A 12,178-nucleotide genomic window follows, 5' to 3' on the forward strand; every position below is an offset into this window, starting at 1 on the left:
ATTACTATTTATTAATTATTGTTACAGTAATGGATCGTAATATGAGACATCATATCGGAGAATAGTCAAAACAAAACTTATAACAAAGCAAATTAAAATTATAAAATACAACTGTAAGTCATACGTGTGTTATTTAAAACTAGATTAAATGAAATAATAACAATAAAATACAGGAGATCTAGTGTAGTGTTTTTTTTAATATAACCCGCAGTAATTATAAACCATCGCAGTAAGTGTAATTGCAATTCAAAGATAAGTTTATTTACTTAGCCAAGATAAACAAAAACTATTAATAATTTAACACAAAATTACTAAGGACTTTGTTTAAATAGCTGAAATTAAATGATAACAATTTGATAAATTATTCAAATTTCTAGTCTTCAAAAATTAAAACAACTTTATTTTATTTTTATCATTTAGTTTAAATGATAATTATAGACACAACTCAAATGTCTTTAATCAATAATTGTCCGCATGTAATTTCGACAAAGACCAAATTATTTACTTGCGAACGTAATTAAAGTATGATAGAATTCAATCAAAGAGCTCAAAATAAATACCTCCATAATTCTACTAATCGTTAGACATTAACCTAATTAATGTTAAATATTATCAAATATTCCAGGACACTCATCAACTAGAACAAGCAAGTAATCATGAAATATTTCCTTTATGTTACCATTAAAAATTTCGTCTCCAACTTTACTTATATTAATAATTTGCCAATCAAGACTCGGCAACGAATATTTCATGCATCCCCAATCGATAATTTTGACATCCGTTGGTATGTTATTCTCATACCAGAAAAGTAAATTATTTAAGTTGAAGTTTCCATGACAAATAGTTAAAAATTCATTGTCTCTTATTTCAGTTTCATGTTTATAATCAGCGACGTCATCTTGGAATAATTTAATTATCCTTTTATCTAAATCTGGATGTTCTTTCACGTATTGAATTATTCTAGAATAAAAATATAAATAAAAATAAATTAATATAGTAAGTTAAATGATAATTATTAATGAGACAATTATGATTATGGGTTTGTCATGTGATTGAGTTAAGTGCTTACTTGTTGATAAACTTAATGTGGGAATTGTAATCTCGAATATTGTTTGTATCGAGCAATTTGGCATAGAACTCTCTGAACGTATTGAATTTATCGTATTTGAGCCTAAGGCCACGAGCATGAAACCTCGCAATCGCCTTCAAACATATCCTCAAGTGATCCTCATCCAATTTAGAATCAACGCGTCTATATCCAGAAACTGCCTCAAGATCCTCTATAACAATGATTGGACGTCCGTATCGACCCATGTCAGCAACATACACTTTCGGATAAATATCCAGTTTGTATTCCGATGTCATCTTGTTATAAAACATTTCTTCATTTAAAAAATATTTATAGTCGTCATCGTCCTCCTCTATCTGCTGTCCAAGCAATTTTATTATAACGAAAAATGTTTTCGGATCATCGGAAAATTTTATCACTATTTTACCGCGAAATAATTCAATCTTTCTATCACTTATTCTTTTACTCTTGTCATTTATTTGTTCTGATGGGTGTGAAACTTTATCAATTGATACTGAATCAAACTCAATAAATTCTCGTGATCCAACGTCGCAAAAACAACGACTGTGAACTATTTCAGGAATTATTTCTGTTATAAATTCAATACTGTCTTCTTTGTTATTCATTACTTTATTTTAAATTACTATTTTTTTTTTTTATCTAAAAAAATAAATCGGGAAATATGAATATATATTTATATGCAGAGAAAAAATTTCAATCATACGCTCAGTTACTGTTTTTAAAAACTAAATACACTGTAAAAAATTTTCAGCTACTTTGAAGTTATTTCTATAAATATGTTAAATCATTGCTTTTATTTATTACGCTAAAAATTTAATCCACGGAATAGTTTTTTAATGATTTGGAAAATAAAAAAAAAAAAATTTCGTGCTCTTCAATTTTTAAATCGGCAATTATATAAATAATATGACTGCGAGCATTTTTATGGGAAATAACTTCAAAGTCAAAAGAATTTTCCGTAAAAAAATAATTAGAAAAAGAAAAATCTTGATCAATATAAATACGAGCATTGATAGAAGAAATCTTTTTGAAAACTAAAGAGATTTTGTGTAAAAAAAAAATTGATGGAGTTTAAATAATTGAAGTCACTACGATAAAAGACTTTTAATTTGATCAGTACCATTAGTCGCTCACTTTAATTGATTAATGTGTTTTTGTAATTTTAATAAAAAAAAATTTACGGAGTGAACGCGGAGTGAATGATATTTTATTTATTTAATTCCCTTGGAGTGAATTTCACTCCGAAGGGGAGTTTCGAAAAATATTAACTATAAAAAAAATTACTAATACACAGTGAGCTTAGGTCTTTGATATTTCGACATTTATATTGAGTACGGAAATAATTAAGAGCTCCCTTTCCATACTCACGCGAAATGATTTTTGAAAATTATAACCAGTTGATAACAAAACTTTAACAAATATAATTAGACTGAGTCGCAACCTGTCGTATGACTTACATCAACCATACCGCGAGATAACATTTCATATTACACCGAAATATCAAAGATTCCCATAAAAACTATATTAATATAGCTATTCAATAATTTAATATTTTCATGAATTTGTCTAGGATATCTCTAGGATTTTTCAAGAGAGAAATTTTTCTAAGTTTTCTCTAGGATTTGTCTAGGACTTGTCTAGGATATCTCTAGGATTTTTAAAGAGAGAAATGTTTCTAAGTTTTCTCTAGGATTTGTCTAGGACTTGTCTAGGATATCTCTAGGATTTTTAAAGAGAGAAATGTTTCTAAGTTTTCTCTAGGATTTGTCTAGGACTTGTCTAGGATATCTCTAGGATTTTTAAAGAGAGAAATGTTTCTAAGTTTTCTCTAGGATTTGTCTAGGACTTGTCTAGTATTCTTAAAGAAATAAATTTTTTCAAGTTTTCTCTAGGATTTGTCTAGGATTTGTCTAGAATATCGCTAGTATTCTCAAAGAAATAAATTTTTTTAAGTTTTCTCTAGGATTTTTCAAGAGAGAAATTTTTAAAGAGAGACTATGTATTATATATATGAAACTATAATTTAGTGAGTTACTAAAACAGTTTATAAATTAAAAACATAATATTTTAAGTTTAGTTATTAATATCTGAATGAATTATTTATTTAAATAATTATGTTTATAATTAACAGCTGTTTCTATTAAATATAAATTTATTTAAGTATTAAAACTCCAGGTCGGAGTGAATGCAGATTGAAATAATATCCGCGTCACTCCGAAATCACTCTGCCCATAAAAGAATCCTACTCACTCCTTATGCGGAGTAATTTTTTTTTACTCCGGCTCCGAGTGACGGAGTAAATTCGGTTCGAAATAAAATCCGAATTCACTCCCGACTTTTTACAGTGCAGAACAGAATCCTGTTGTAGCAACATGATTTCCTTGTGAAATCAATAGAGTAAGGAACAAATTCATGAACCAATTTTTTTGAAATTTAAAAATTTGAAAACAAATTCCGAGCAACTCGGGTTTCAGAAACCGATACCACGTAAAATAAATAAAAAAAATTTCCCGCACATTATTAAAGACTAAATATTTTTACTGTTCAGTGAAATTAAAAAAAAAAAGTCAATAAATTTTCTACAGAAGATTCATAAAACTCATTATAATTATTAATATTAATTACAAGTACAGTAAAATAAATATTAATTATTAATTTATAATTCAGACATGAGTAAATTGACTTTAGTTGTTTTTAATAATTCACAGTAACAAATGATATATTAAAATAAATTAATCATTGCTTACTTAATAAATTATGAATAATAATCTACATCCGGTGTATTTCACGTTAACTACCTTTACAACTTAACTTCACCAAAACCTCGACATCTGGCAATTTAAACTCACTGTACTGTACTGAGATGATAAATATACGATATACATACGAATATATCTATATGTCTGGTGAATATTACCCAGTGTCCCGTCCTTTCATTCCAGTTAATCAACTTCTTGCCGCTGTGACGTCACAAACGAGTTTATAAAGTACATACTTTGTATTAGTATTTATATTATATATGATAATATGAAGTTATCAACGAATTTAATCAATGATAAGAAAAAAAAACAAAAACAAAAAAAAGATGTTCATTTTTTATTTTCTTTATCGTTAAAAAAAAGTTTTGGAAAATGTCAGCAATCAAAATTTTTAGTGATGGAAATTAAAATTTGGATTTAAAAAATATTTTTAAATATAACAAAATTGTCAAGTATTTAGTTGGATGTTTCAAGAGGAAATGAGCCGAAACGATAAATGTATTTACTTAACGACGCGTTGAATATCACACATTAATGTGTTTATATATGTTCAAGCTTGTCAATAATATCCCTATCTAAATCGCAGGTTGGTTGCAGTATCACGCAAATTCAATGCCGCAAATTGCTGGAACGTATCCCAATGTTAGCAATGTTCTAGCAGATACAAGTCAAAATAATTTTGTCCAACAACAGCAGCCTCAACAACAACAGCAGCAGCAACAGCAACAAATACACCAGCAAGGACAAGGACAATATTCCAGACAACAAAACCAGCCCTTTAATCAGCCAATGCAAGTGGGTGCGTTTGATAGAGGCTTTACGATGAATCAGCAGGGTAAGTTTTTTTTTTTTTTTTTTTTTTTTATTAATTTTTCTTATCTTAATCTTATCAATCTCATTGCAATAAAACTTTTAATTAATTTATAAATACAATAAATACTCTTTCCATGATTTAAATTCAAATGTAAAATTATTTAAATTTTATATTTAGTACAAATACTTCATATAAATTTTAATTTAAAAAATCACTTCAAAGCTTTATAACTTCAGTGCCACATTATAAATACGTCAATTTTTAAAAATATTAAATATTTCTTTCGCTTTTGAACTGAAGAAATTTTCCCAATCATAAAAAAAATAATAAATGAAAAAGAAAATTTATTCCCGCAATTTAAATGAAAAAATACATTCCCCTTTTAGCAACCCCGTAATTAAGACAAAAAATATTTCACAGCAATAAATTTTTTATGCAAAAAGTTAACTCTTAAAATAATTTAGCAAATAAAATGAATAATTAACCCAAAGAAAAAAAATGAATTATTTTTTTCCACACTTTTAAAATTAATTTAAAAAAATGTGTTATCCCTTAAATAACAAAAACTTTTCTCAATTACCAGGAAATTATCTAACCAACAGTCCGTATCAAGATCCATACCCATTTGCCCAAATACAAGAACCCGCGCAAACCGGATTTCCCTTCACACAAAGTTATCCATACACAAATCAAAACCCCTTGAATGTATCCAATATTGCTCAGCATCCAATCTTCAATTCTTTACAACCCCAGGGAGCGACAGCCCTCGAGCATCTCCGCCCTTACATTCAAACTCAGCCAACTCCAATCTTCATTCTCCCAAGTAATCCAGTCGTACAACTGCCCTCCACTCAAGGACCCAACTGCCCGAACACCAGAACCGGAGCTTGCGGGACACAGTTTTGCTGTTCACCAGCACCAATCCCACCCCCTTACATTCCGTACCCATGTCCACTTCCCTATCCAACTCCATTCTGTCGTCCAGCGGTAAACTGCCGAGACTTTACCAACTGTCATGACACTTCAAACTGCAAAGACACATCAAACTGTAGCTGCTGTCCCAAAAGACCTTTCGATTGTTCACCTTGCGATTTTACACACGAGCATCGTTGTGAGCCAACTCATGACTCTATTTGCACCAAGACAAACTGCCCTGCATCAATAAGTCTTCAAGCGTTAGCGTCACAGTTATTATCAATACCCGGTGTGATATCATGCGCAGCAACTCGTCTCGTTTTACGCCGAGTTCCCGGTTCTAATATCAGAAATTCAACAGAAGAAACTGTCGAACGTGCGCGTAAAACAATAAATACCTTAACCCAGGAGCAATTATTGACAGAAACACGAAACGCCCAGCAAATAAACGCGCTAATAAATCTTCACATGGCAGCAAATCCACCAGCAAATATAATTCCTCTTCTAACAACTGTTCAACTTAAAGTAAATGTACTTAAAAATCAACTAGAGTCAATAATAAATCACCGTATTTCGGAAAATCAATGCGCAGGAGCTGAAACTTGCGTTGGTTTAGATCCGACAATTTTATCTTTCAAGTCCGATCAAGAGTTGAGAACATTACTGGCAACTTTGAGACAAAAGGAATGCGACGAACGTGTAAATCTAAACTTTGCGTCTTATCATTCTCAACGTGTAATTGCTGAAACTAGACTGAGGAATGTCGAGGATAAAATAACTGCCGTTGAAGCTGAAATAGAGAGACGTAGATGTGCTTGTATACCACAAACACTTAGACAAACAAGACTAACGTGTCATGATTCTCGTGGTACTATTTGGCATGCTTATCCAGGTACTTTACCAGCATCATCAACTCCCATGAATTTTGCTTCATTTAACCAACGACAAATGGGTCAACCACTTGGACAACCATCTCCACGTGATTGTTATTCATCTGATCCATTTAACTTTGATGATAGAAACCCTAGACGTCTGAATTTACGACCTCATGTTGGCAGTCCCGAGACCACTTATCGCAAACCTCCGGCTCTTATCAAACAGAATTCTGATAAACTAATCAAAGACAGTGATGACGACTGTGACATCGATACTGCTGATAATACTGATACTAATACTACCTCTAATAATGATAACAGTAACAGTAATAATGATGATGACGACAATTGTAATTGCGATTGCGATAAATCCACAGAGGACGAAAATGAGGATAAAAAAAAACTTCAAAAAAAAGTAAACGAAGCAGATCAAGACGCAGAGACTGAAATTGATATGAAAAATAATTTTAAAAATAAAAATGTTTATTTTTATGACGACATTAATTTTAATGATCAATTAGAAAATAATAAAATTATTTATGATGAAAGTAAAGAAAAATATGAAAATTTAATTGAAGATCTGGATGCTAGTGAAGTTATTGATGGAAAAAATAATTCGATTGATGGAAAATATGGTAATTATGCGAGCAAAGATAAGACTTCAAGGATTTCCAGCATGAATTTGAAGACTAGTAGTAGTAGTAGTAGTAATAATAATAATAATAATAATGAAATAAAAATATCAAGACAAGTAACTCAAGATAAATTACTTCTTCAATTGAATTCAGCTGTCGATTTACCTTGCAATTCATCAAACGATTATCGTAAGATATATTATTTTAATTATTTTATTTTACTAATTTTAATAAATTATTGTAAATTTATTTATGATAATAATAATATTTATATGAATTTATTTTCGACTTTTTATTTTTAAAAATTATTTTGTTAAGAAAAGTAGAAAAATTATGACAATAAAGTTAACAGACATTTGAAAATTGTTTGATTTTTTTTTATCAAAAAAATAAATATTAAAAAAAAAATTTTGAAAAATTGCACGTGTAGTTTATGAAGTTTCAGACATGTGCATTTTTTTAGAAATATTTTTTTTTCATTATCTATGTTAAAAAAAATTATTTTTTAATTTAAAATGTCTGCTAACTTTACTATCATAGAAAAATTAATTTTTAGATCGAGAGAGTGACAGAGAACTGAGTGATGGAAATAAATACAGGAAGCCTTTAACCGAGCAGCAAAATCTGTCAGAAAGTGGGAGTGGGAATGAAGAAGAAATTACGGGACTAGATAAATTAATATATGGAGCACTTTCAGTTATCGGTGGGTTTAGTAATCAAATGGCGTCATTTGGTTCAATTATTGGTAGTAAAATAGCAGCTTTAAAATCACATCTGGTACCTGAAATTTCAAATCCTCTATTACCGAATTTCGCTGATAATTTACCCAGTACTTCACACAATTCGCATTATTTACATGAGGAAAATTCAAATACATTTGTAATAAATAATACTGGTAATTATTATAATGAAAAATTAAAAAATTGTAGAGTAAAAAAATTAAATTTGAGTAGTGGAATTAAAAATAGAGAGGGTGAATTATTTATAGACTTTAATTCAAATGATAAATTATCTAAAATAAAAAATATAATTATCGAAGATAAAACGAATGAAAAAATTTACATTTTAATGAGACGAAAATTGAATAGTAATAATGATGATAATAAATTGTGTAAAAAGTTATACAAAGAAGATAAAACTCTATTGATAAGAAGTAGATTTAAGAATTCTCAATCAATGTCATCAAGAATTCAATTGACACCATTTATTCCTTTTACGGCTGTTACACAACCGAAATGTCTGAGTAAAAATACGGAGGTGGTTAAAAAAAATTCACCGATGAGTACAAGTCCGAGGGAGTCGAGGACAAAGGCTGAGATAAAGATGGAGATGAGGAGAGTATTATCTGAATTGTCATTATCAAATGTTGGTTGTTATAATAATCGATATGGTTCAATGGATATTATTAAAAGTAGCAAAAAGTTTAGGTCTTTATCTAAAATAAAAAAGTTTAAAGAGATAAAAGAAGACTTAGAAAATGAAACAGAGATAAATTATGAATACCAAGTAACTTTGACGGAAAATTCGTGCTCATTTGATGGCAGAAGCAACAAAAGTAATAGTTTTAGTTTTAGCAGTAGAAACTGTAGAAATAGCAAAAGTACCAATGGAGAAAGTTCCTTTGACGAAATATTAAAAGTTGAAAATTTAAATTTAAAATCAATGAAAAATTTAATGGAAATTTCGACAGAGTCTATTCTTAATATTCACGATTATTCTGAATTATAAAATTTAATATTAAAATTTTTTTTATGTATATATATATTTAAATATATATGATAATGTTTTCACAATTTACATATTTAATTCTACTATCAACATATTGATTTAATTATTTCAAATTTAATAGTTTTTTATACTTATTTATCCAATACAGAGAAAGATGATACTGCATTAGCCGACTAATAATTTTTGATTTTTTTTTACAAGGATAATTTATAAAAAAAAAAATATTTAAAAAATTGCACATATAGTTTTTTTAATTCTCTATATGTGCATATTTTTGGTTCTTTCTTTTTTTTTTTTTTTGGAATGGACTTGAAAAAAAAAAACCAATAATTGTTAATTGTCTACTAACTGCAGAATCATTTTTTGGATTTATTTAAAAATGATAAATTTAAAAAAAAACGATAAATGAAAAAATTGCACCTATAGCTTTTTCAATTTTCTACATGTGCATATTTTTAGTTTTTTTTTTTTTTTGCAATTAATTTGTTGAAAAAAAAGTTTTTTTGTGTAATAAAAAAAAAGTTGTTTAAATTTGGTAGATTGGATCTAGACAATAATAATAATAAGAGTAATTTTTTTTTTAATTATATATTTGGGTAATTTCATTTTGAATATATATTAAATTTCTTACAAGCTAGTGGATTGGTTACAATTGAAAATAATTAAAAAAAAATGCTCATATATATTTGTATTTTTTAAGAGCATAAACTGCTAAATTGCTTTGATCGTTTAAAAAGAAATTCATCTTTATACAAAAGTCTAACGGCCTTAATACTTAATTTTTTTTTTCTTTTACTTATTTTCAATAAAAACTCAAATTTTTATAAAGATTCTAATTTCATAGTTTTGTATAAAATAAATAAACTAAAATTTTTATTTATTTATTTTTTTTTTTTTCGTATAAATGTGAAAATCACCACAACATTTAACCCCATTTATAATGTTTTCAATAAATCGACACGAATTTCTATAGAAATAATTTCGTATTACAACTAATAATTTTCTAATAAAATAAATTTATCGTTTCTGTTTAATCGAAAACAAATTTCGCACTTAATTCTCATATTTAATGTCTTAAGAATAAAATTATTTCAAAATTCATGAAGACATGTATAAATTTTAAAAAATTTAAATTCATTATCCCATTTTCGATTTTTTAAATTATTTACAAATTTAATAAATTTAAAAATTTAAATAAATTGTTTATTTTTAATCAGAAGCAGGTCAAAATTCTATTAATTAATTTAAAAAAATTAAAGAACTAATTAAAAAAAGACAATTTCGCCGACTTTAAAAAAATTACTTACAGTTGTTATCAATTAGAATTAAGGGCATTCTTAAACAGTCTCCCCCCCTCTTTTAAAAAATTTTTTTATTAAAATTTTATTAATTACTTAAAAAAGAATTTAAAACTTAATTACAAAAAGGAGAACGAAGTCGTAATTTCACCGGGGTATAGAATTAAAAAAAAATTATTTGCAATTGACATCAATCGGAAGTTAAATAAAATTTGTTAAATAAATTTTAGCCCATAAAATTTAATAATTCGAATTATAAAATTGACATTAAGGTTTTACTGAAATTTATTTTACAAATTTCGTTCAGCTTCCAATTGATACCAACTGCGGTTAATTTTTTTTTAAATCGATATCTTAGAGAAATTACGACTACGTTCTCCCTTTTTCAACTAAGATTAAAATTTTTTTTTTAATTAATTAAAATAATTTTAATACGGATATGACAGTTGAAAGCCATTGAAATTTTTTAAAAAATGGCGGGCACTGTCTGAGCATGGCCTTAAAAAAAATGTGGTAAATAAATTATAGCCAACAAAAATTTTAATTTTAAAATTGACATTAAGATTTTATTGGAATTTATTTTCCAAATTTTGTTCAACTCCCAATTGATATCAACTGTAAGTAATTTGTTATAATCAGTCCTTTTTTAAATTAATGCTTTAACTTTTTTCTATTAATTGATAAAATTTTGAATTGCTTATGGCAGTCATTGAAAATTTTAAAAAACTAGAGGACACTGTGTAAAATGGCCTCGATTTTTAAAAATTCACTTGACGTAAAATTATTTTGAATTTAAAATTTTATAATTTAATACTCAGACAAAAAATTTATCGCCTTTTAATTATCAAAGTAAGATAATTTATTATTGCCGTGTAAAGTTTTAAGGGTTAAATTTGTTTCGCTTATTTAAAAAAATGCCATAATTAAAAAAAAAACACTTGACTCTATGATGCAAAAGTAATTCGTCTCAAATCCAGCCAATAATTAATTACAATATCAAAGTATAAATATTATTCACGTACTTTGTAAGCCTAAATATATTATTTTTAAATATATATTAAATAGTTACACTACAATCGCAACACAGAGTCACTTAAACTTTATTCCAACAATTATCATTACACGTATAATTGTCTTTTTTTTTTTTAATCAATACTTCTAAATAGCCACACATAACTCTAAAAATATGTTTTAGTTTTTTTTATTTATTGGCAAATAATTTTTTACCTTAAAACGTACAGCTGCCTTTTATATTTCAATTTTAATTAAATATTACTCACATTTATAAATATATCAAGCAAGTGTTCATTAACTAATTACCAAAAATTTCATCAGACTGACATGTCTGTCATTTCAATACCATCATCTTATATATTATATATATTTATACATGAGGCGTTTAGTTCAAAACCCGGAAAAATTAAAAAAAATTGAAGGTTAGACTTTTTATAAATTTTTAGTCTCTTTGTTTCTTACTTTCATGTTTTCAGAATTTAATGCGAAACAGAAATTAATTTAATTAAATTAATTTTAAAATTTAGGCTCGTTTTCAAAACCAGATAAATTTAATAAGAAGTTTCAAATCCGTATATAAAACTTACTGACAGTTTATTTAAAAAAAGAAAAAAAATTGTGTTAAGCAACAAAAGGTGAAATCAGTAAAAAATATATAAATATAGGGGGAGAAGGGGGGCAAACGATTTAGAAGGGGTAAACCCTAAAATTATTCAAAAATTTTTGAACATTGTTTTCTATTTTTTTTTTCTTGAAATCTTTCAAAATTATTTAATATTTGGAATATTTTTCACTTTTTTTAGAGGGTGTCCCATTTTACCTGGAAAAAAATTAAATTTTTTCACATGGCATACAAAATAAAACAAATTTGAGTTCCCGCGTTTTGCCTCACTTTTCCATACTCCATTAATAAAAGAAATTATTTTGAATTGGAATGTTTCTGTTCAGACAAAAGTTTTCCAAAACATTTTCATCTTAAATTTATAAAACTAGACGCCTCATATATTAAATTTAAAAAAAAAAAAACAAAAGATAATATTCGATGCGAAA

The 12,178-nt window shown here is 27.1% G+C and overlaps 2 protein-coding genes across 3 annotated transcripts in view; one reads left to right on the forward strand and one right to left on the reverse strand.

Moving 5' to 3' along the window:
* Window positions 1-12,178, reverse strand: part of LOC103575024 (uncharacterized) — a 14,308-nt gene continuing 2,130 nt past the window's right edge. The window contains exons 1-3 of one of the 2 annotated variants that reach the window (NM_001414823.1): window positions 3,838-4,059; window positions 1,070-1,729; window positions 415-960 (exon numbers count right to left, since the gene is read on the reverse strand). In NM_001414823.1, the coding sequence (NP_001401752.1) occupies window positions 603-960; window positions 1,070-1,695 (984 nt within the window). In that variant the 5' untranslated portion in view covers window positions 1,696-1,729; window positions 3,838-4,059 and the 3' untranslated portion in view covers window positions 415-602. Of the gene's footprint in view, window positions 961-1,069; window positions 1,730-3,837; window positions 4,060-12,178 lie in introns of those variants that run through there. The other variant, XM_053742833.1, reaches the window with a different exon arrangement.
* On the forward strand, window positions 4,341-7,133 carry LOC103575052 (uncharacterized). The gene is made up of 4 exons (XM_053738088.1): window positions 4,341-4,347; window positions 4,436-4,684; window positions 5,247-6,868; window positions 7,032-7,133. Exons 2-4 carry the CDS (start codon window positions 4,462-4,464, stop codon window positions 7,131-7,133), a joined length of 1,947 nt encoding a protein of 648 aa, XP_053594063.1. The 5' UTR covers window positions 4,341-4,347; window positions 4,436-4,461.

The sequence above is a fragment of the Microplitis demolitor genome, chromosome 1 (genome assembly GCF_026212275.2).
Source record: "Microplitis demolitor isolate Queensland-Clemson2020A chromosome 1, iyMicDemo2.1a, whole genome shotgun sequence".
Classification (NCBI taxonomy): domain Eukaryota; kingdom Metazoa; phylum Arthropoda; class Insecta; order Hymenoptera; family Braconidae; genus Microplitis; species Microplitis demolitor.

Bases quoted from the DNA above. Each gene is read 5' to 3' on its own strand.
- LOC103575052 (XM_053738088.1), top strand. From the start codon at position 4,462: ATGCCGCAAATTGCTGGAACGTATCCCAATGTTAGCAATGTTCTAGCA. The intron at 4,685-5,246 runs GTAAGTTTTTTT...CTCAATTACCAG, and splicing joins CTTTACGATGAATCAGCAGG to GAAATTATCTAACCAACAGT. The intron at 6,869-7,031 runs GTAAACGAAGCA...ATTTAATTGAAG, and splicing joins AAAAAAAACTTCAAAAAAAA to ATCTGGATGCTAGTGAAGTT.